Raw genomic sequence first — 24,788 nt, forward strand, 5'->3', positions numbered from 1 at the left:
AGAAGAGCATGTTCTGCAGCGCACAATCACAGAGTATTTACAAGCAGACAATGTGTGTAGACAGAAAAGGGAGAATGGACACATTTTGGCTTGAAAACTAACGATTAAGGTGAAGCTACAACACTGAGACACTCTCAGGAAGAGGTGCTTTAAGACAAGGCTGGTTAGCTAGCAGTCTGCAGTGTTTTAGCTACTTCTAAATCACTAATCCTGATAAACAAATGAAGTAGGTTTCTTACAAGTATCATCCCTGCAATACGAGGAATAGCAAAACATGCTTCACTACACACCGTAGGAGGATACAGTAGCTCACTAACGCCATGAGTGGATCTACACCTGACATTCAATGTAATGATACCAAGTACAGGAGCGTATCTTGTCGATACCACTATGATTGCATCCATATTTTTTAGCATCACAAAATCTTTTTTCATTTTTTTTAAATTTATATTATTTTTATAAACTCACAAAATACATTCCAGGACACATGCGAACTTACATTATGACCATTGTTTGATTCAGTAACTACTTGGTATTGCATCAATACCCAAATTTGTGGTATCATCCAAAACTAATGTAAAAGTATCCTAACAACAGAAGAATAAGTGATTATTACGTTTTAACAGAAGTGTAGATATACTAAAAGAGAAAGTAAGCAGATATTAACAGTAAATGAACAAGTAGATTAATAATTAATTTTCTACCACCTTAATAATTTTGACAAAATAATAGAATGGAAAATGACAATATATTACTGCATATGTCAGCAGCTATATTAGGAACCTTTGTTTGTTTATTTACTAATAAAAGATAAGTTGTCTCCTATGTCAACGATTTTATTTAAGGACAAAAGGGAATTTGACTTGGTGGACTGTGTTCTCTTTGTTCGGATTAAAGGAATGTAAAGGGGCTCTCATCATGTTTAACACATATTATAAACAAGGTTTTATGTTCTACCTATGCTTAAATCATTAAAATGTATAATTATTAATTAATTCACACTTAGGTTGAAACCAATTACAATCAATAAACGGAAGTTTACTGTGTGTTATTTGCAGAAGCTGGATTCCTTGCTGGAGGCCATAGACAAAGATGAGCCAGTAGACCTCAGCTTGCTCCCTGCACCACCTGGTTAGTGTGACTTTATCTTTTTATATGTCCAGTTTGTCAACTTAAATATTCATATTCATACTATCCATATATTGATCTTTTATTGCAACTTTCAGTCATTTTTAGGTCTGTATCGTTGCCTATTCTTTTGCAGGGTCTGGAATAGAAGAGAATGTACCTCCTTCCTTTAAAGCAGCACCTCCTGCTGTTCCTGCACCCACACAGTTGCCATCAGCTGGTACTCACCTTTTTTGTTTTCCTGACTGCTTAGCTTTTTGTTGGGAACCTTTTTTTAAGCTCGCGTGTGTGTGTTTGTGTGCATTTGTGCGTGCGTGCCTCGCACAGATCTCCAGGCTCCAAGCAGTGTCGGAGAAGCCTTGCAGCAGAGGTTGGACGTATACAAATCAGCAGCTGAGAGCGCTAAAAGCAAAGGAGAAGACCGTAAAGCTCGCATGCATCAGCGCATCGTAAAGGTAGTTCTTGTCAAACCACTTGGATTCCATCCATCCATTTTCTACCGCTTATTCCCTTTGGGGTCCCGGGGGGCGCTGGTGCCTATCCCAGCTACAATCGGGCGGAAAGCGGGGTACACCCTAGACAAGTCGCCACCTCATCGCAGACCACTTGAATTAATGCTTCAAAATGATTTTCAGTGAAATTCGCACTTCATCAACTCTATATTACTCCATAAATAGTGTATATATGTGTGTGTGTGTGTGTGTGTGTGTGCGCGCGTGCGCTTGTGTGTGTGCGCGTGTGTGTGTGTGTGTGTGTGTGCGCTTGTGTGTGTATATACAGTATATATATTAGCGCTTCCGTACGTGTACCTCTTTGTGTACTTGAGGTGCCGGAAACTCTGTTTTGGCAGCCCTGATATGCCTGGACAGCACTGGAATTCTGCCAAGAACGTGAAAAGTTCAGAAAAATTACCGTTTGGGATGCCATATTCACCCATAGACCTTGACGTGGGCTGCGTGTCACGACAACGCCAACTTCCTGTTACGGTTCAGACCCCTGCCAGCGCCGCTCGTCCATCTGTGCGCCACTCGGGACACGCCCACGGGCGCACACATCCAGGAATGAGGTGCGCGCGTCTCCGCCCTGCAGCAGCCGCCAGCTGCAATCAGTCACCTGCAAACTTCACACCTGATGGTAATGACGGAGCTGCCTTTATAGACCTGGACAACCTGCCATCACTCGCCGGATTATAGCCATCTGTACCTGACTCTTCCCGTGTTTCTCCTGGATACCCTGTTGTTCCCCTTGCCTCCCGGACTGCCTTTTGGATTCTCGACCTCCCGCTTGAACACGTTTTCCCACAGACTTCCGCGTTACTTCGCTCTTGTCAACATTTTGGTAAGACATCCTTCAGCTAATCTACACACATAGCCTTACACCATACACACTTGAGTTTTGGTCAGACTTCATTTCCTTGGTTTATTCATTAGCAGTATTAGTATTATTATTATTATTAGTACTACAGATTTATGTATATATTTACTATATATAATAAATCTTTGGACATACTGCCACCTGGTGTTCGTTTGCTGTCACCTCCCCTTTAGTCAAACATAACAGTATAATCCGGCCAATTGATTAGGGAACTGACGGTCGAGTACCATAGCCCTGCTCATGTGACTTTCGTTCAGCCCCCTCAGAATTTTTTTTCTTTCTCCTCCTCTTCTCCCATTCACTGCTCTTCTCCCATTCACTGTCTTTTTCTTTTTTTTTTGCTCCACACGGGAGGATTTGTCTTGTCCCGTCAACATGTCTTGGAAGGGGATGTTCAGTAGCAATATTAGCAAAGAGGAATTTTCTCGTCGCCTGGACACCCTCTTCCCACCCTTAGAGAATGTTCTTCAGTCTGCTGGAAGCGTCTGGCATCCGATTTTGGAGGGGGGGGATAGTACTGGTGGCTCTGCTGGTGTGGCGGCGCAGCGGCACCCAGACCGGCTACCCCCTGCCAAACTAATTCCACCTGTCTTCCGCTTTTCTCAGCCACAGCCACCAAGTTCCCTGGCTAGCTTCCGACCTAGCACCAGTTCCCTGGCAAGCGACCGAGCTAGCTCCAGTCCCCAGACTAGCCTCTGAGCTGGCATCAGTCCCCAGGCTAGCGCCCGAACTACCACCAGCCCCACAGCTAGCCTCTGAGCTAGCGTCTGTCCCCGAGCTAGCCCCCGAGCTAGCACCAGCCCCACAGTTAGCCCCTGAGCTAGCGGCAGTCCCCGAGCTAGCGGCAGTCCCCGAGCTAGCATCCGAGCTAGCGGCAGTCCCCGAGCTAGACTCCGAACTGGTGCCAGCCCCCAGGCTGAACCCCTCGTTTCCACCAGCTCCCTGGCTGGCCCCTGTGTCTCCACCAGCTCCCAGGCTGGCCTCAACCTCTGCCCCTCGGCCTGCAGCGCCGACTTCAGCACCTTGGCCAGCTCCTCAGTTGCCCTCCTCGTCTTTGGCTTTGATGACGTCCGCTGCTTCCATGCCGCAGATGACGTCCGCTGCCTCCACGCCGCCGTCTTCCTATGCCTCTACGCTTCAGACGTCACCTCCTCGTTTCTGGCGAGACGCACCATGGCGCCACTCGCGTCCGCCTCCCCGACTTCCAAGATGGTGGCCGTTCCTTGGTTGCCGGCGTCAGCGGCATTCTACTCGCCGTCGCCACCAGACTCGTCCCCGGTGGATTCGGGGACACTTGGGCTGGCGACCCACCACCAGTTCGCCCCTCCGCCCTCCCTTGACTTTTGTTCCTGTGCTCTTGGTGTTTCGAACTGTGGGACATCTGGAAGCTGTCCATAAGAAGGGGGGTACTGTTACGGTTCAGACCCCTGCCAGCGCCACTCGGGACATGCCCACGGGCGCACATATCCAGGAATGAGGTGTGCGCGTCTCCGCCCTGCAGCAGCCGCCAGCTGCAATCAGTCACCTGCAAACTTCACACCTGATGGCAATGACGGAGCTGCCTTTATAGACCTGGACAACCTGCCATCACTCGCCGGATTATAGCCATCTGTACCTGACTCTTCCCATGTTTCTCCTGGATACCCTCTTGTTCCCCTTGCCTCCCGGACTGCCTTTTGGATTCTCGACCTCCCGCTTGAACACGTTTTCCCACGGACTTCCGCGTTACTTCGCTCTCGTCAACATTTTGGTAAGACATCCTTCAGCTAATCTACACACATAGCCTTACACCATACACACTTGAGTTTTGGTCAGACTTCATTTCCTTGGTTTATTCATTAGCAGTATTAGTAGTATTATTATTAGTAGTAGTAGTACTACAGATTTATGTATACATTTACTATATATAATAAATCTTTGGACATACTGCCACCTGGTGTTCGTTTGCCGTCACCTCCCCTTTAGTCAAACATAACACTTCCGCCTTTGTCGGCGACTCGCAGGCTCGGCACTTGGCCAAAAAGAGTCTACAGAGAACAGACCGTCATCTGGCCCCCACATCAGTGTCTTTAGTACTTCAGGTCGCTACAATTGAGCCTATGCCTCTTTTTCAGCCCCAAAAAAACATTTCGTAGTCCCCGTCAGTGACTGCGTGAACATCTGTATGTAGTGGTTGGTACTTTCTGTGGTGCTCGGGTCGCATGACGGCGATTACTGCCGTGTTCCCAAGATGTAGAAGACCGAGGAGGCAGCATGCAAGTTCAAGTATTTAATGTAGCTCAAACAAACAAAGATGAGTGCCACTAGTAAGGCACCGAAGCATAGGGAAGACTATGCACAAAACACACCGAATGCTGGAACAGCAAAACCTACAAATAATGTGGAGCTGAGACAGCGTCCACAACAGATAGAGCATCTGTCCATAAATGATAATCACACAAGCAAAGTACCAACAACGAATGTAGCAGACGGCTGAACTTAAAATTGTCGTAAAAACAGGTGCGTGGAAGTGCTCCGGGACAGATGTGAAGCGGCCACAGGAAAACACCAAAAAAAACGTAAGTGCCGCCAAAATAAAAGCACTGCACAGGAACTAAACCACTAAACACAGGAGAGCACTCACAAACGCATAATAAGACCAGGCCGTGACACAATTGTTAACAATAAATTAAAAAGTAGATTAATAAGAGTCTCGAGAAATAATAATACAGCAACAACGGTTGATATACTCTAAAGGAAGGCGGATCGATCCATACAGTACATTGATGGGGTCGATATCAGAGGTGGTGTGAGTATTCGATCAGCACAAGAGTAACTAAATATATATTTATATTTTCTCAATTATTTGTTGCTGTTTCATTTAACGTTTACAAACTCAGGGTGAAACATCTTCTAAAACAAAGATTGAATTCCCTGAAAATACAATGACCTGGATAACTAAAAACTTCTCAAGACAAACTCAGGGAATAATTTCCTGGACACAGGAGGAGTTTGGGGGCAAAATCCAAAGGATTTGAATAAGTAACATTGAGTAATGTTTGCTTTTGTTTAGTTATTTACTTTGCACAATTGACTTTGATTTGCTTAAACATTTGCAGGGAATAAATAAGAAAAAGCAGCTTGTTTAAATATTGTGTTGATACTATTAAACTGTCGGGCTCACAAAAAGTGAATGGAAAAATGTATAGTTAATACAGAGAAGTGGGAATATTAGGGCACCTTATAATTCGACTACGATTACGTTTTAGGGGTTACGATTTGGTTGTAAATCGATTATTTAATATCCATTATTATATTCTATATTATTATTGTATTGTATTGTTAATATATTGTACATGATTCTGTGCCTCACAATACGAAGGTCCTGGGTTCAATCTTTCTGTGTGAAGTTTGCATGTTCTCCCCGTGACTGCGCAAGTTCCCTCCAGGTACTCTGGCTTCCTCCCACCTCCAAAGACATGCACCTGGGGATATGTTGATTGGCAACCTTAAATTGGCCCTAAGTTGTGAATGTGAGTGTGAATCTTGTCTGTCTATCTGTGTTGGCCATGCGATGAGGTGGCGACTTGTCCAGAGTGTACGCCGCCTTCCACCCAAATGCAGCTGAGATAGGCTCCAGCACCCCACGACCTCGAACGGGACAAACGGTGGAAAATGGATGGATGGATGGATTCTTATATTTTCCAAATATATTACATTTTTAATAACATGGCTACTGACGTATTCTTCATAACTACTCAGTGGCCTAGTGGGTAGACTGGTCGCCCTAAGATCGGTAGGTCGTGAGTTCAAACCCCGGCTGAGTCATACCAAACACTATAAAAATATGGGACCCATTATCTCCCTGCTGGGCACTCAGCATTAAGGGTTGGAATTGGGGGTTAAATCACCATAAATGATTCCCGGGCGCGGCACCGCTGCTGCCCACTGCTCCCCTCACCTCCCAGGGGGTGATCAAGGGTGATGGGTCAAATGCAGAGAATAATTTCACCACACCTAGTGTGTGTGTGTGACAATTATTGGTACTTTAACTTTATATTGCGTAATTTTTGGTTTTTGAATGTTAGTTCGCACAGCGTGTGTGTGTGTGTGTGTGTGTGTGTGTGTGTGTGTGTGTGTGTGTGTGTGTGTGTGTGTGTGTGTGTGTGTGTGTGTGTGTGAAAGACAAGCTACGTGAGAACTGTAGCTGTCTGCTATATGATAAAATAAACGTCCGTATTTGGCAAGCAGGCGTCCTTGATTTAAGTGTTGTTGTGCCTTCTAAAACCACAGAATGTTCAGACACTTTTTCCCCACTCACCGTAAACAAAGATGCGTGTCATTTACTCATTCATATCAATGGCTAAAAGTGTTGCCCACTAGTGGCGGCGATATTATGATATCCCCTGATGTAATCTACTTGGTAATTTCATCTAATTACCTGGTTATTCTTTGCTGTAATGTGGTTCCTATTAGCATTCTGTTGAAATGTACACAGCATTTATTATTTTCTTGTTTCACTACTTCAATTTCAAGATAGCTTAGGACCGCGGCTAGCATTGCTTGTTTTCTCCTTCTCCCTCTGTATGTATCTCTGCTAACCCAGCTAACACATAACTTTAAAATACTGGTAGCTAATGGTTCTTCCAGGGTCAATTAGAACCAAACCTAGAACAAATGTTTGGATTAGGATTCTTAAAGCGTCATTTTAGAACTGTATGTATTTTTTTTAAGAGTCTCTATTTAAATAGTCAATTTTGGGACATCTGCCAGCCGATTCATGATTTGTCCACCTTCTAATCGGGATGCATCGGAGAATCGATCGTTTTCCCCACCTCCTATTAATACACGTGATTGGTATTGGCCGGTTTCACTCATGGATTGTATGTAACGGAATCTGGAGCATAAAATTCTGATCGGAACATCCCTAATACAAACCCAAATTCCATATAAGTTGGAAATTGTGTTAGATGTAAATATAAACGGAATACAATGATTTGCAAATCATTTTCAACCCATATTCAGTTGAATATGCTACAAAGACGACATATTTGATCAAACTGATAAACATTTTTTTTTTTTGCAAATAATCATTAACTTTAGAATTTGGTGCCAGCAACATGTGACAAAGAAGTTTGGAAATGTGGCAATAAATACTGATAAAGTTGAGGAATGCTCATCAAACACTTATTTGGAACATCCCACAGGTGTGCAGGCTAATTGAGAACAGGTGGGTGCCATGATTGGGTATAAAAACAGCTTCCCAAAAATGCTCAGTCTTACACAAGAAAGGATGGGTCGAGGTAAACCGCTTTGTCCACAACTGCGTGAGCAAATAGTCAAACAGTTTAAGAACAATGTTTCTTAAAGTGCAATTGCAAGAAATTTAGGGATTTCAACATCTACGGTCCATAATATCATCAAAAGGTTCAGAGAATCGGGAGGAATCACTCCACGTAAGCGGCATGGCCGGAAACCAACATTGAATGACCTTGACCTTCGATTCCTCAGACAGCACTGTATCAAAAACCGACATCAATTTCAAAAGGATATCACCAAATGGGCTCAGGAACACTTCAGAAAACCACTGTCACTAAATACAGTTGGTCGCTACATCTGTAAGTGCAAGTTAAAGGCCTACTGAAATTAGATTTTCTTATTGAAACGGGGATAGCAGGTCCATTCTATGTGTCATACTTGATAATTTCGCGATATTGCCATATTTTTGCTGAAAGGATTTAGTAGAGAACATCAACGATAAAGTTTGCAACTTTTGGTCACAAATAAAAAAGCCTTGCCTGTACCGAAAGTAGCAGACGATGTGCGCATGACATCACGAGTTGTAGGGCTCCTCACATCCTCACATTGTTTACAATCATAGCCACCAGCAGCTGGAGCGATTCGGACCGAGAAAGCAACAATTACTCCTTTAATTTGAGCGAGGATGAAAGATTTGTGGATGAGGATAATGAGAGTGATGAACTAGAAAAGAAAAAAAAGTAAAAAAAAAAAAAAGGTGAGGGCAGTGAGAGCGATTCAGATGTTGTTAAACACATTTACGAGGATAATTCTGGAAAATCCCTTATCTGCCTATTGTGTTACTAGTGTTTCAGTGAGATTATATAGTACCTGAAAGTTGGAGGGGTGTGGCCACGGGTGTGGTGACCGCCAGTGTCTCTGAGGGAAGCCACACAGCTGCAGCAGGACGCAAGCTCCGCTGATGTCTACGGTAAGAGCCGACTTATTACCAAAATGTTCTCACCGAAGCCTGCCGATTGACATGTGGTCGGGATCCATGTTCGCTTGACCGCTCTGTTCCATAGTAAAGCTTCACCTTCGGGAATTTTAAACAAGGAAACACCGGCTGTGTTTGTGATGCTAAATGCAGCTGCAGTGCACCGCTTCCCACCTCCATCGTTCTACTTTGAGTTCTCCATTATTAATTGAACAAATTGCAAAAGATTCAGCAACACAGATGTCCAGAATGCTGAGTAATTATGCGATTAAAGCAGACTACTTATAGCTTGGATCAGGCTGGAAAAAAATGTCCGCTACAACCCGAGACGTCACGCGCACGCGTCATCATTCCGCGACATTTTCAACAGGATACATCGCAGGAAATTTAAAATTGCAATTTAGTGAACTAAACCGGCGGTATTGGCATGTGTTGCAATGTTAAGATTTGATCATTGATATATAAACTATCAGACTGCGAGGTCGGTAGTACTGGGTTTCAGTAGGCCTTTAAAGGGAACATTATCACAATTTCAAAAGGGTTAAAAACAATAAAAATCCGTTCCCAGTGGCTTGTTTTATTTTTTGAAGTTTTTTTCAAAATTTTACACCTCCTGGAATATCCCTAAAAAAAGCTTTAAAGGTCTTGATTTTCGCTATTTGCGATGCGACCGTCCATTTTCCTGTGACGTCATACAGGGCTGCCAGTACAAACAACATGGCGGTTACCACAGCAAGATATAGCGACATTAGCTCGGATTCAGACTTGGATTTCAGCGGCTTAAGCGATTCAACAGATTACGCATGTATTGAAACAGATGGTCGGAGTATGGAGGCAGATAGCGAAAACGAAATTGAAGAAGAAATTGAAGCTATTGAACGAATAGCTATTGACGCTATTCGGCCATAGCATGGGTGTACCTAATGAAGTGGCTCATAGCATGGCTGCCTTATTAACATCGCCGGTAAAATGTGCAGACCAAACGATCAGGACTTTCGCATCTTGTGACACTGGAGCAACTTAAATCCGTCGATTGGTAAGTGTTTGTTTCACATTAAATGTGGGTATCTAGTTTCAAATGTACATACAGCTAGCGTAAATAGCATGTTAGCATCGATTAGCATAGCATGTTAGCATCGATTAGCTGGCAGTCATGCTGCGACTAAATATCTCTGATTAGCACATAAGTCAACAACATCAACAAAACTCACCTTTGTGATTTCGTTGACTTAATCGTTGCAAATGCATCTGCAGGTTATCCATACATCTCTGTGCCATGTCTGTCTTAGCATCGCCGGTAAAATGTGCGGACACTCTGGCAAATTCAATGGGGGTCTGGCGGCAGATTTCTTGCATGTGGTGCAACTTGAATCCCTCCCTGTTAGTGTTGTTACACCCTCCGACAACACACCGACGAGGCATGATGTCTCCAAGGTTCCAAAAAATTGTCGAAAAAACAGAAAATAACAGAGCTGAGACCCGGTGTTTGTAATGTGAAAATGAAAATGGCGGGTGTATTACCTCGGTGCGTCACGTTCTGACGTCATCGCTAAAAGTCCGATAAACAGAAAGGCGTTTAATTTGCCAAAATCCACCCATTTAGAGTTAAGAAATCGGTTAAAAAAATACATGGTCTTTTTTCTGCAACATCAAGGTATACATAGACACTTGCTTAGGTTTGGTGATAATGTTCCATTTTAAAGCTCTACTATGCAAAGCAAAAGCCATTTATCAACAACATCCAGAAACGCCGCCGGCTTCTCTAGGCCCGAGATCATCTAAGATGGACTGATGCAAAGTGGAAAAGATGTTTGACAAGTCCTCATTTCAAATTATTTTTGGAAATATTCAACATTGTGCCAAAGGGGATAGCGAACCATCCAGACTGTTATCAACGCAAAGTTCAAAAGCCAGCATCTATATATGGGTTGTATATGGGTTGTACTTGTATAGCGCTTTTCTACCTTCAAAGTACTCAAAGCGCTTTGACACTACTTCCACATTTACCCATTCACACACACATTCACACACTGATGGAGGGAGCTGCCATGCAAGGCGCTAAGCAGCACCCATCAGGAGCAAGGGTGAAGTGTCTTGCTCAGGACACAACGGACGTGACAAGGTTGGTACTAGTTGGGGATTGAACCAGGGACCCTCGGGTTGCGCACGGCCACTCTCCCACTGTGCCACGCCGTCCCAGTGGCGCAGTGGGGGTGCATTAGGGCCCAAGGCATGGGTAACTTACACATCTGTGAAGGCACCGTTAATGCTGAAAGGTACATACAGGTTTTGGAGCAACATATGCTTCCATAATGTGCTGTATAATAAAGTGGATTGGATTGGATCTAAGCGCCGTCTTAGCAAGACAATGCCAAGCCACATTCAGCACGTGTTACAACAGCGTGGCTTCGTAAAAAAAAAGTGCGGGTACTTTCCTGGCCCGCCTGCAGTCCAGACCTGTCTCCCATCGAAAATGTGTGGCGCATTGTGAAGCGTAAAATACGACAGCGGAGAACCCCGAATGTTGAACGACTGAAGCTCTATATAAGACAGGAATGGGAAAGAACTCCACTTTCAAAGCTTCAACAATTAGTTTCCTCAGTTCCCAAACGTTTATTGAGTGTTGTTAAAAGAAAAGGTGATGTAACACAGTGGTGAACATGCCCTATCCCAACTACTTTGGCACGTGTTGCAGCCATGAAATTCTAGGTTCATTATTATTTGCAAAAAAAAAAAAGTTTGTGAGTTGGAACATCAAATATCTTGTCTTTGTAGTGCATTCAATTGAATATTGGTTGAAAAGGATTTGCAAATCATTGTGTTCCGTTTATATTTACATCTAACACAATTTTACACAATTTTCCAACTCATATGGAAACAGGGTTTGTAAAAATACATATATATTGTTGCCAAACAGCTCAATTTTTGTTTCATCTGACCACAGAACTTTCCTCCAGAAGGTCTTATCTTTGTCCATGTGATGTCAGATGAATCAAAAATGTAGCTGTTTGGCCACATTACCCAGTAATATGTTTGGAGGAGAAAAGGTGAGGCCCCTAATCCCAGGAACACTAAACCTACCGTCAAGCATGGTGGTGGTAGTATTATGCTCTGGTCCTGTTTTGCTGCCAACGGAACTGGTGCTTCACAGGAAGTAAATGGGACACTGAAAAAGGAGGATTACCTCCAAATTCTTCAGGACAACCTAAAATCATCAGCCCCGGAGTTTGGGTCTTGGGCGCAGTTGGGTGTTCCAACCGGACAGTGACCCCAAACACACATCAAAAACATCAGTCTCGAATTAAGGTTTTAGAACGGCCTTTCCAAAATCCTGACTTAAACGTGTGGACAATGCTGAAGAAACAAGTTTATGTCAGAAAACAAAAAAATTTAGCTGAACTGTACCAATTTTGTCAAGAAGAGTTGTCAAAAAATCAACCAAAAGCTTGTAGATGGCTACCAAAAGCGCCTTATTGCAGTGAAACTTGCCAAGAGACGTAACCAAATATTAACATTGCTGTATGTATACTTTTGACCCCTCAGATTTGTTCACATTTTCAGTAGACTCTTAATAAGTTCATAGAAGAACCTAACTTCATGAATGTTTTTTGGGACCAACAAGTATGTGCTCCAATCACTCTATCACAAAAAAATAAGAGTTGCAGAAATTATTGGAAACTCAAGACAGTTATGACATTATGTTCTTTACAAGTGTATGTAAACTTTTGACCACTACTGTATACATATGCAGAATATATGGTAGTGCCACTTATCAGCTTTTCTTTCACTAGCAATACCAGGATTCCATAAAAGCGCACAAGGCTGGGCGACCTGTCAGCTTGTCTGATCTACCTGTACCGCCAGGTACATTTGTGATTGCATACATTTTTCATAGTTTTGTGATTAGATACCAATGATACTGTGTGGATGATTTATGTTGTTCTTTTAGGCTGCCCTCCATTGCAGGGCTCGGAGAGAGAGCAACAGAACTTTTTGGGTGTGCTGGAAACCGCAGTGAAGATAGCTAATGAGGATCCAGATGTAGAAGAGAACAATCCCAGAGAGTCTGCCAAGGTAAGATGTTTTTTTGAAAACATGTTTGAATGTTATTGATCAATCAGTCTCCCTTACCACACTCATTTATTATGATGGATTGATGTGTATTATTATTAGTTCTGTCAATCGGTTGCATGTTTGAATCACATTAATCACACTTTTGCGTTGTGATTAGTCACAGTAAATTGCCTGCTTGCATCATATACAGTACACTAACTTTATATTAACCTTAATTTTATAGTGAAAATATTATACATCCTTTTTTTTAAATGTTTTACTTAAATGTATGTTATTTATTTGGTCAAAACCGTTTTGTCTTAAGTTTTTTGTCTGAGTTTATTTTGATGTAAAATTATTAATCAGTGAGCACAACAGTCTCCTCACTCATCTCACTCATGCAGTGACATATACATTGACCTCATTACCAACCGAAAAAAACCACACACATGGTAAAGGAGCTTGTGCGCCTAAAAGGTTGGATTATTCTGCATTTATACATGATTAGTACAATCATGTTTTGTGATAAATCGCATGAGTTATAAAATTAAAATTTTGACAGCCCTAATTTTTTTTAGATTTTTTATTCTTAGAGTTATCATTGCAACCAGTTTCTATTGTGATCCTAATATGGCTACGGGAGGGGTGCCTATTAGGTCGATGGCGAACTACCGGTCAAATATAGAGGGTGTGTCGGTCGAGCACCAGCCAAAAAAAATGAATCTAAAAATTAGCGATCCTCAATCTTCACTATCATGTCACTTTTGTCACTTGATTGACATTACCAGTGTCCAAGGATGTTGCAAGATGAGTGGCTGCTGTGACCGGCAGGAAAGCGAGATACACTCTTGCGCCGTACCTGCTGTCAAAATCTTAAAGACCGACTGCACAGTTCTTTCCATCACATCCATCGTCGTCCGCTTATCTGATGACGGATCAAGGAGGCAGCAGCCTAAGCAGAGAAGCCCAAACTTCCTTCTCCCCACCCACTTCATCCAGCTCCTCCCAGGGGATCCTGAGGCGTTTCCAGGCCAGCTGGCAAACATAGACCCCCCCAACGTTTCCTGGGTCTTTCTCGTGGCCTCCTGCTGGTCGGACGTGCACTAAACACCTCCCCAGGGAGATGTTCGGGGGGGCATTCTGTCCGGCTGCTCGAACCACCTCATCTGGCTCCTTTCGATGTGGAGGAGCAGCGGCTTTACTCTGAGTAAAGCCACTCTCGAATGACAGAGCTTCTCACTCTCTCTAAGGGAAAGCCCCACCACCCGACTGAGGAAGCTCATTTCGTCCGCTTGCACCCGTGCTCTTGTCCTTTGTGTCATAACCCAAAGCTCATGACCAAAGGTGAGGATGGGAACGTACATCTACCGGTAAATTGAGACATTTGCCTTCTTGCTCAGCTCCTTCTTTACCACGACAGATCCATACAGGGTCCACATTACTTACTGACGCCGCCCCGGTCCGCCTGTCGATCTCATAATCCACTCTTCACTCACTCGTGAACAAGACTCAGAGTTGCATGAACTCCTCCACTTGGGGCAAGATCTACTCCCCAACCCAGAGATGGCTACCCCCGACCTTTTCCAGGCAAGAACCATGGACTCGGACACAGAGGTGCTGATTCTCATCCTAGTGGCTTCACACTCGGCCAGGTGAAGCCATCAGGACCACATCATCTGCAGAAAGCAGAGGCCTAATCCTACAGCCACCAAACCAGATCCCCTCAACGCCTTGACTGCACTTAGAAATTCTGTCCATAAAATTTATAAACAGAACCAAAGACAAATTGCAGCCCTGGTGGTGTCCACCCTCACTGAAAACGGGTTTGTCTTACTGCCGGCAATTTGAGCCAAGGTCTGACACCGATCATACAGGGAATGGACTGCCACCTTCCGGCAGTCTGATACCCCAAACTTTGTTTGCACTCCCCAAGGGACCTCTCGAGGGACACTGTCGCATGCCTTCTCCAAGTCCACAGAGCAGATGTAGACTGGTTGGGCAAACTCCCATGCACCCTCAAGGATTCTGCCGAGAATATAGAGCTTGTCCATAGTTCCACAACCACACTGCACCTCCTGAATCCAAGATTCGACTATTTTGCTTAGCCTCCTCACCAATACACCTGGATAGACATTTACTAAAAGGCTGAGGAGTGTAATCCCACGATAGTTGGAACACACCCTCCTTTTCCCCTTCTTAAAGAGAGGCACCACCACCCCAGTCTGCCAATACCAGAGGCACCGCCCCCGATATCCACGCAATGTTCTAGAGTCTTATCTCCATCCCTGGGGCCCTGCCACAAAGGAGAACCTTATCCCCCAAAATAGTCAATTCAGATTGCGCTGGCTCTGATTCCTCATAGGAAGATTTTTAGGTGGAATTGAGGAGGTCTTCGAAGTATTCCCTCCACAAATCCATAACATCCCAATTCAAGGTCAGCAGAACACCATCCCCACTGTATACAGTGTTGACAGTGGACTGCTTCCTCCCTATGAGGCGGCGAATGGTGGTCCAGAATTGCTTCGAAGCCATTGGGAAGTTGTTTTGTGTGGATTCCCTGAACTCCTCTCCTGTCCGTGTTTTTGCGTCCGCAATCAGAAGTGGGCGGAAACTTTTGATGCTGCAGCAATGGGAAACGAAAGCTTTGAAATCCTACTTCAAACCAGCTCTGAAACCAATGCAGTGGAAAAGGGGTGGAAGTAAATAAAAAAATGGTGGAAGTTATCAGCACTGCTGTGAATATTGTCTGATTGCAATCAATACAAGTTATCAGAATCAGGTAATACATCAACCTATATTCTTGTCTTCATCAAAGGAGGGAATCTTTATGCGGTACATGCTTGTATTTTTATTTAAACTAAAAAAATCAGTTTCATAATTCAATATACATTATTTGTACAGTGCAGGACACACCTTCTAATTTCAATTTGTTTTCTTTATTTTCATGACTATTTACATTTTAGATTGTCACTGAAAGCATCAAAAATATAACACCTGATAAGTGAAAACCCTCTCAGGTGACTACCTTTGGAGGTCATCGAGAGAATGCCAAGAATGTGCAAAACAGTAATCAGAGCAAAGGGTGGCTATTTTGAAGAAACTAGAATAATAAACAGGTTTTCAGTTATTTCACCTTTTTTTGTTAAGTACATAACTCCATCCATCCATCCATCCATTTTCTACCGCTTGTCCTTTTTGGGGTTGTGGGGGGTGCTGGAGCCTATCTCAGCTGCATTCAGGCGGAAGGCGGGGTACACCCTGGACAAGTCGCCACCTCATCGCAGGGCCAACACAGATAGTTGAACAACATTCACACTCACATTCACACCCTAGGGCCAATTTAGTGTTGCCAATCGACCTATCCCCAGGTGCATCTCTTTGGAGGTGGGAGGAAGTCGGAGTACCCGGAGGGAACCCTTGCATTCACGGGGAGGACATGCAAACTCCACACAGAAAGATATCGAGCCTGGGATTGAACTCAGGACTACTCAGGACCTTCGTATTTTGAGGCACATGCACTAACCCCTATTTCACCGTGCTGCCCGTGCATTACTCGACTTGTTCATTCATAGTTTTGATGCCTTCGATGACAATCTACAGCAAATAGTCATGAAAATAAAGAAAACCTATTGAATGAGAGAAAGTGTGCCCAAACTTTTGGCCTGTACTGTATATATGAAGATCAATCAATCAATCAATCAATCAATGTTTACTTATATAGCCCTAAATCACTAGTGTCTCAAAGGGCTGCACAAACCACCACGACATCCTCGGTAGGCCCACATAAGGGCAAGGAAAACTCACACCCAGTGGGACATCGGTGACAATAATGACCCAGTGGGACGTCGGTGACAATGATGACTATGAGAACCTTAGAGAGGAGGAAAGCAATGGATGTCAAGCGGGTCTAACATGATACTGTGAAAGTTCAATCCACAATGGATCCAACACAGTCGCGAGAGTCCAGTCCAAAGCGGATCCAACACAGCAGCGAGAGTCCCGTTCACAGCGGAGCCAGAAGGAAACCATCCCAAGCGGAGGCGGATCAGCATCGCAGAGATGTCCCCAGCCGATACACAGGCAAGCAGTACATGGCCACCGGATCGGACCGGACCCCCTCCACAAGGGAGAGTGGGACATAGAAGAAAAAGAAAAGAAACGGCAGATCAACTGGTCTAAAAAGGGAGTCTATTTAAAGGCTAGAGTATACAAATGAGTTTTAAGGTGAGACTTAAATGCTTCTACTGAGGTGGCATCTCGAACTGTTACCGGGAGGGCATTCCAGAGTACTGGAGCCCGAACGGAAAACGCTCTATAGCCCGCAGACTTTTTTTGGGCTTTGGGAATCACTAACAAGCCGGAGTCCTTTGAACGCAGATTTCTTGCCGGGACATATGGTGCAATACAATCGGCAAGATAGGATGGAGCTAGACCGTGTAGTATTTTATACGTAAGTAGTAAAACCTTAAAGTCACATCTTAAGTGCACAGGAAGCCAGTGCAGGTGAGCCAGTACAGGCGTAATGTGATCAAACTTTCTTGTTCTTGTCAAAAGTCTAGCAGCCGCATTTTGTACCAACTGTAATCTTTTAATGCTAGACATGGGGAGACCCGAAAATAATACGTTACAGTAGTCGAGGCGAGACGTAACAAACGCATGGATAATGATCTCAGCGTCTTTAGTGGACAGAATGGAGCGAATTTTAGCGATGTTACGGAGATGAAAGAAGGCCGTTTTAGTAACGCTTTTAATGTGTGCCTCAAAGGAGGGAGTTGGGTCGAAGATGAGGTAGATCACCTTGACTTGGTCATTTGAAAAGTAGCTCGTCTGCTAAAAAAGAAGTGGGCACCCCTGGTCTATGGTAATAATAATAATAATAACAATAATAATAATCATCACCATAATAATAATATTTGTCTTTAGACCTCTGTGCACACATCTGCCCAGAAGGCCAAGTCTCCAACCCCAGGTGGCGCCACAACTCTCAAACTAGGAGGCAAAGGTGTGTTGAGTGTAAGCACAGCCATGCTACTTAAAAGGGAACTGCACTTTTTGGGGGAATAATCCCTATCATTCACAATCCTTATGTGAGATAAGAACACATATGTCTTCCTTGTTTTTTCTGCATTGTAACGCGTAAGTAAATGCTAGCAAGAGGGGACTAACAATGTAGGAAATAGGGATTCAAGCTATTCTGCCTATAAAACTGTAAAAAAACAAACTCCAAAAACCTCCACCAATGTTTTCTATACATGCTGTAAGTATGTATGTACTGTCCGTAGATTCATAATAACATGTCATTGAATGGAATTATATCTATTGTCATTGCACAAGTACAACATTTTTTTTTTCAGCACAAACCCATTCAAGATAAGACAAAGTACAGGGTTACAGAAATGGAACGCTGATGGAATGCCACTCATGGTGCCCTGTAAAATGTTGGGAAAATGTAAACACTGGGGGAGGATGAGTAAAAAAAAAAAAAAACGTATTTCTCAGACTGGGCTCCTTTTGAGAAGGCCCTGTCTGGAGTGAAAAAAACCTTCATAGCAAATATTTATATATATATATATTATACAACTCGAGACTTGCAACAACGGGGTGTAATCAGGTTGTCTTTATGCCTGGAGTCTCTCTCTGCAGGCGTTTACCAGCAAAGTGCAACTCCCAGGTATTATTGGACGAGGAAGAGATTCTAAAACCTTAATCCTTGCCTGACTTAGCCATTCCTTTACCACTTTTGACGTGTGTTTGGGGTCATTGTCCTGTTGGTGAAGGCGGTGGCATTTTTTTCCGCTCCCCTCTTCTCCCTGCTTGCTCTCTTTGTTTTGTCTTGTCTACGCTTTTTTGAAGCTTCTTTCTTTGCGCTGTCCTCCAAATCTAAACATCAAAAATGGAAATGATCAGCTGAACTTTCGACTCCATCCATCCATCCATTTTCTACCGCTTATTCCCCTTGTGGTCGCAGGGGGCGCTGGTGCCTATCTCAGCTACAATCGGGCAAAAGGCGGGGTACACCCTGGACAAGTCGCCACCTCATCGCAAGGCCAACACAGATAGACAGACAACATTCACACTCACATACACACTAGGGCCAATTTAGTGTTGCCAATCAACCTATCCCCAGGTGCATGTCTTTGGACACTCTCGACTCAATTGACAAAATATTTTCGACGAGCAAAAGAGGTTCTGGGGAGCCTGGCTGCCCTGATGGAACCATTGCTGTGGGGTATGTGAGAGATTCCTGGGATAAATGGAGAACCATGTGCCTCTCAGACGTGGAAGACATCTACCTATTTGGAACCGTGATTGCGGGGCACCTGCTGATTGGGCTGGGCATTGCTCTCGTGTATCGTCAAATTCGTTAAGACGATGGCAGCCACTCTAGGAGCCCAAAGACTGTCCGTCGCAATGAAAGGTTTGGGCCGGGCTGTGGGATCACAGACTCGGGCAATTTTGGAACTGAATCGCAAGATGGATCACATCATAGAAAAGCTGGTTGAAAGGGAAAAATTGGGTATGAGAGCCAGCATGGACGAATAGAACAGACAGGCCATTGTAATGTTTACTCGCATAAAACAAAAATCCTAATCTACGATTTGACTCCCTCGAATGGCCTTGACACTGCAACAACAATAGCAGGCTGTTCTGAAAACATCCCTCGAGGACACCTTAAGATGAACGCATTTGACCTTCCTTCCTCCTCAACGACACCTGGTGTCAAACTTTTGCTTGCATGCAGAACGGCTCAGGCCTATGGTCACTACATCAACACACCCAAGACCATGGACAACACACACCCACCCTCACACCACGCCTTCACCACTGCTTGATTCCCCTTTGGGGTGATGGACGGCTGGCAGCGCTTTATAGCAGCAGTCGACCTCCACGCCCCCCGCCCCTGTTGCGAGTTGTCATGATTATATGTTCCATGTTTATGTGTGCATGGCATGAAGGTTTTTTCCCACTCCAGACCAGGCCCCCTTAGTAGCCCAGTCTAGATAGTATTTTTCTAATCATCTTCTTTCCCAGCGTTTTACGGCTTAATTTGACTCATCACGGGGAACCTAACCTGGCCCGGACACGGAAAGAATTGACAGATTGATGGCTCTTTCTCGATTCTGTTATTCTTTTACGGGGCGCCTTTGGCGACCCATCAGCGTTCCTGTTCTGTAACCTTGTACACGGTTTCTTTGTCTAATCTTGAACGGGTTTGTGCTGAAAACATAGCTTCGTTGTACTTGTGCAATGACAATAAAGTCCTACCCTAGATGTCCGAGCGGCTATCACTGTGATGTCCTTCAGGGGATGTTTTCAAAACATTGAGGGAGTCGAATCGTAGTTAAGGATTTTTGTGTTCCAAGAGAACAGACATTTTAATGTCTTGTCTGATCTAATCAAGCAATAGATACATTTTTGATGTTGTCCAATTTACTATTCTGTTCAAAAATCGCCACAGTCTGTGTTCCCACAACCCAACAGATGCCTTCCAATGTAACAGGCAGCCTTTCAGCTTCTTGATCGGCTGCCATCGTCTTACGAAATTGACGATAGACTAAAGCAATGCCCAGCCCAATCAGCAGATGCCCTGCGATTACAGTTCCAAATAAATAGATGTCTTCCACCTTCTCGTCTGTAAGAACTGAGAGTAGGGCTAGGCGATATATCGATATACTCGATATATCGCGGGGTTGTCTTTGTTCGAGTATTCGTTCTCACGTAGTTGCTTCCCACTCTTTGTTGTCTCTCCTTCTCACAGACAGCAAGCGCACCTTCTTAGATACGTCACATACGTATATGCCCTCGCGGAGCAGAGCAGTAGAGGCATTGTTCTGTCAGGGCAGCCAAGCTTAGTTTCCTCAACCTCTTTTCCTTGTCGAAAAGATTTTGTCAATTGAGTCGAGAGTCCACCTTATAAATTCCATGTTTAGATGTTTAGATTTTGGAGGACAGCGCAGAATAAGAGGTTCTTGAAAGTATGGACAAAACAGAGAGGCAAGCGGTAAGAAACATGCGACCGCCTCCATTGAGTGCCAAATGAGAAAAGTTTACGTATTTTGGTCATTTTACGGCAGCACTTGTTTATCTTCTAAATTCATCATAATCCTCACATCAGAAGTAAATAAAAAGAAGGTGGCAGCAAACAAGAGTATTTTCGATGTCTTTCTTGGGATGTCTTCATGCTTCTACTATACAGGTGAGACGCAAAATTTATACTCTCGCTCTAGCAAAAACTTTTACCAACTCAGAGGTTGTCAATAGCTGCATAAGATAGTTACCTATATGTGATCAAGACGCCACTAAAAGCAGTTCCTCTTTTTTGCTCCTATGATAACAATGACGCCAATACCTACTATGCAGGTCACAACATGAAAATGGAGTTAGAGGTTTTTGGATGCTTTTTTGAGGGCTTTATGGGTGCATTAAATGACTCCTATTAGCTACATTGTTGGCCGTCTCGTACGAGAGGTATGATTAAAATTTGAACGCATAAAAAAAGGGAAAAACATACAGTATGTGTTTTTGTCTCACATAGGGATTGTGAATGATATGCAAAATTCCAAAAATAAGTGCAGTTCTCCAAGATTTTCACTTACTTTTCTCCTTATTTTACCTCAGCACAACAGCAAGTGGATTTCTTGTTGCTACGACGACAGGCTTTTTTACGTGCAGCGCTACGCTCCAAGCAGATGAAGGTAATTTGTAGAGGTGTTTTTCTTGTTTGGCTTTTGAGTTTTTCTTTTTTACATTAAAATGAAGTCTTGATTTTATATCTTTTAGGACATGACGGCAGCAGCTCAGCACCTCAGACACGCTAAAGGACTCGACCCCATGGTCGAAGCCGCCAAATCTGGCCTTCCTGTTGATATTACCAAGGTTATAAATACATACACCACTAACATTATCATATGTATGTTATTATTATATTGACAATTTATGAAAGCAAATATAACAAGGAGCCCTTCAAAATCATTGTTGTTCGTGTAAAAAGGGGAGATTAAGTGATCTACTTATGTTGTCTAACTCTAGAAAATATCCCACATTTTTTTTTTATTTGCTGTCACCATTTGTGATATTAGTAATACATCTGTAAGACTCAGAAGCTTAATGTAGTTATACAAATAATAGTATTCCTGTTCCTAGGTTAGTTTGCCTTTCTTCCATGTCAAGATGTCACCGCTTCTCATATTCCTGACTTTGATTAGAGAGTTAAATTACATCTTCTTTATTGTGGTTACAGACTTGACCGCGATAATTGAATTAGCGTGAAATAGGAATATTTATAAGTGTAATACTTTAAAAGCATAAAACATGTTATATACCCTCTATATAGTGCATTCAGAAAGTGAATTGTTGCTTCCTGTCAATTGAAGAAGATGGACAGAAAAAGGCTCTGCTTTCGCAGCTGAGGTTTTTCATAAATGTGAAGATTTTTTGGCCACTGATTTTTGACCACAGCCACAGGAGAGTTACCTGGCATCTATACACTTGATTTTGGTCCAGTAAGAGGCATTGATTCACTGAAAAAAGAATCAGAATCAGAATAGTTTTATTGCCATTGTTTGAGAACGGTTTCGCAAACTAAGATTTTTTCTTACATTCCGTAACCTTTATAACAAGCAAGCTTTAGCGACATATGTTGTTGTAAGAGCAAACACTGAGGAACTCTTTTTCTAGCGTACTAACACATCGCCATGCTGCGGAATTAGCCGTAAAAGCTAGCTACAGCAAGAGATAAGCTAGCTTCTACGTCAGCACAAAACGTGTTTGAGTTTGTAATGCACAACACCGCGATACAACACCAATTTGTACTGACTGAAAAACATGATGAATAATATTACAGTATCTATAAAGTACACAGCTGAGCTAGCCAGACCGTGTATGTACTGTAGTTGTACCGACACGCATGGCATGCTGCGTGTATCGATATTAAAGTGCCTCACTCAATGGACAGTTGTGCGTTTGGTCCAGCTGGCTGCGGGAAGTTTCCTGTTGATTTTGGGTAAGCACGCCATTTACGCCAAAACAGCTTGACTCCAAGTTCCATATTTATAGCGTCAAAATTGCATTCACCTCGTTCTCTGGGCTTCCGTCTGCTCCAATGTCTCACTTTTCCTTTGTGCTGGCCTCTATTGGCAGCAGTATATTTGGCTTCAAAAGTATAACTCCTTCAAGATAGCAAACTCGTTCAAAATAGCAAAAAATAATGAACCAATCAGGATCGCTAGGCGGGATTTCATAGATTTGACGTTGCGCCAAAGTGACTGATTTATTCAAACTACAATGGCGGCACGCTGTTAGTAGTCTTGTGCTGACATTGATTCTGCTATTGCAAATGAAAAGTTATCTAACTTTTCACTCTGTCGTTATCAAATGTCAGTTTTTCTGTTTTGGACTTCCCAGCATGGCTCTCATCAGCGTCACGGGTTGATTTCGATGTGAGTGGTTAAAGTAGCACGTCACTCAAGCTAACGGACCAGTGGTTAATCCAATCACATACCATTTTTTTTTTTCAAGGCCCAGGTCCTTAGATTAGATTAGATAGTACTTTATTTATTCCGTCAGGAGAGTTCCTTCAGGAAAATTAAAACTCCTGAACTGCTGAACTCCTTGTGTGGAGTTCAGCAAACTACAGGGATCTGGCGAGAGTCAGGTTAGACATGCGCTGCTATGGAAACAGAAATCAATGCGCGAAAGAAATTATTAAAATGATCAAAGTATTGTAAGTATTGAACATATTACATATTGTTATGAACATATATTTTACAACGTTATATATAGACTTGCACTATGTATATAAAATTTTGTTGGGGGGTTTAGACATTTTTTGAGGGCTTTGAAGGCTACAATGGCGACTTCCATTAGCCGCATCTTTCAAGCATTTTTTTTTTTTTTTATCTTTCAAATTGAAAAAAGAAAAAATACATGTTTTATAATTCCCAAAAAGTTCCTTTTAGGGCTTTTTGAATACGATGCCACAAGCCTAGCACACCTATCTTTGAACAGTTTCGCTCATTGATCTTTGCCCATTGGTCTTGCCGGCAGCTCTCAAGCTCCATCACGTTGGATGGCAAGCGTAGGTTTTCATCCAAAGTGTCTTTATACATTGCTGAATTCATCTTTCCCTCTATCCTGACTTGTGATGAGCCTCCAAATATGATGCCTGGCATTCACGTCAGAGTTCAATCTTTGTCTCATCTGACCAGAGAATTTTGTTTTTCATGAGAGCCTTTCAGGTGCGTTTTGGCAAACTTTTTACTAAGAAAGGGCTTCTGTCTTTTTGGATGCACTGTACATGAAATAACATCCTTAGTTACCTATAGACTAATTTTACTTAATATAATAGACATAAAATAGGACATATATTGTACTGTGATACATATATGACATACTGTAACGGTAATATGGACTTAAACAACCATTGATCTGTGAAAATACTGAAACTTGTGATAATGAAATGTAGCACACTATATAGATTTATTGTAGGATTGTTTAGCCATGTTTATGCTTAAGTGTTTCATTTAGGTCAAAAAAGATCAAATATGATTAAAAATGCATATTTTAGACTGATAACATGCAACATTCAGATATGACACTGGGGAAGTGTACAAATATGTTTTTAATATATATATTTAGAAACAATGTGATAGACTAAAACTGCAAAAAAAATTGGCGAAGTTGGAGTGTAGTGCTATATTGTTTGTTTAAAAATCTGAAAACTTGTTCAGTTGTTTTAGGATATTTTTGCTCCTCTCAGATTCCCAGAAGCCCAGTCAGCGAAGAAGACTACTCGTTGGCTCGTTCGCGTGCATCTCCACTTTCTCCTCGCACCAGCGAGCAGTACCAAGGCCTCATGGATCTATTGCGCAAACAGCATGAAGTAAAATTCACCTCTTTTTTTCCAGCATTCATGCCAACATGCTTTATACTTTACTTACATTCCAACTTTAACTGCAGAAATGTGTGAGCTCCTCGCTGCTGTTCACACACGTGGGCAATATTGCAGAGGCTCTCAAGT

At 43.0% G+C, this 24,788-nt stretch overlaps 1 protein-coding gene across 5 annotated transcripts in view; it reads left to right on the top strand.

The window, feature by feature from the left end:
• cc2d1a (coiled-coil and C2 domain containing 1A) overlaps window positions 1-24,788 on the top strand; it is a 58,127-nt gene that overhangs the window by 6,058 nt on the left and 27,281 nt on the right. For all 5 annotated transcript variants that reach the window (XR_009803108.1, XR_009803109.1, XR_009803110.1 and 2 more), the window contains 10 exons: window positions 1,059-1,131; window positions 1,265-1,348; window positions 1,456-1,583; window positions 12,508-12,580; window positions 12,666-12,790; window positions 17,693-17,771; window positions 21,389-21,465; window positions 21,551-21,646; window positions 24,528-24,650; window positions 24,728-24,786. Coding sequence is in view for 2 of the 5 variants with exons in the window: in XM_061880613.1 (XP_061736597.1) it covers window positions 1,059-1,131; window positions 1,265-1,348; window positions 1,456-1,583; window positions 12,508-12,580; window positions 12,666-12,790; window positions 17,693-17,771; window positions 21,389-21,465; window positions 21,551-21,646; window positions 24,528-24,650; window positions 24,728-24,786 (917 nt within the window). In the remaining 3 variants the exon portion in view is untranslated. The remainder of the gene's footprint in view (window positions 1-1,058; window positions 1,132-1,264; window positions 1,349-1,455; window positions 1,584-12,507; window positions 12,581-12,665; window positions 12,791-17,692; window positions 17,772-21,388; window positions 21,466-21,550; window positions 21,647-24,527; window positions 24,651-24,727; window positions 24,787-24,788) is intronic.

Source organism: Nerophis ophidion, linkage group LG20 (genome assembly GCF_033978795.1).
Source record: "Nerophis ophidion isolate RoL-2023_Sa linkage group LG20, RoL_Noph_v1.0, whole genome shotgun sequence".
In the NCBI taxonomy this organism is placed as follows: domain Eukaryota; kingdom Metazoa; phylum Chordata; class Actinopteri; order Syngnathiformes; family Syngnathidae; genus Nerophis; species Nerophis ophidion.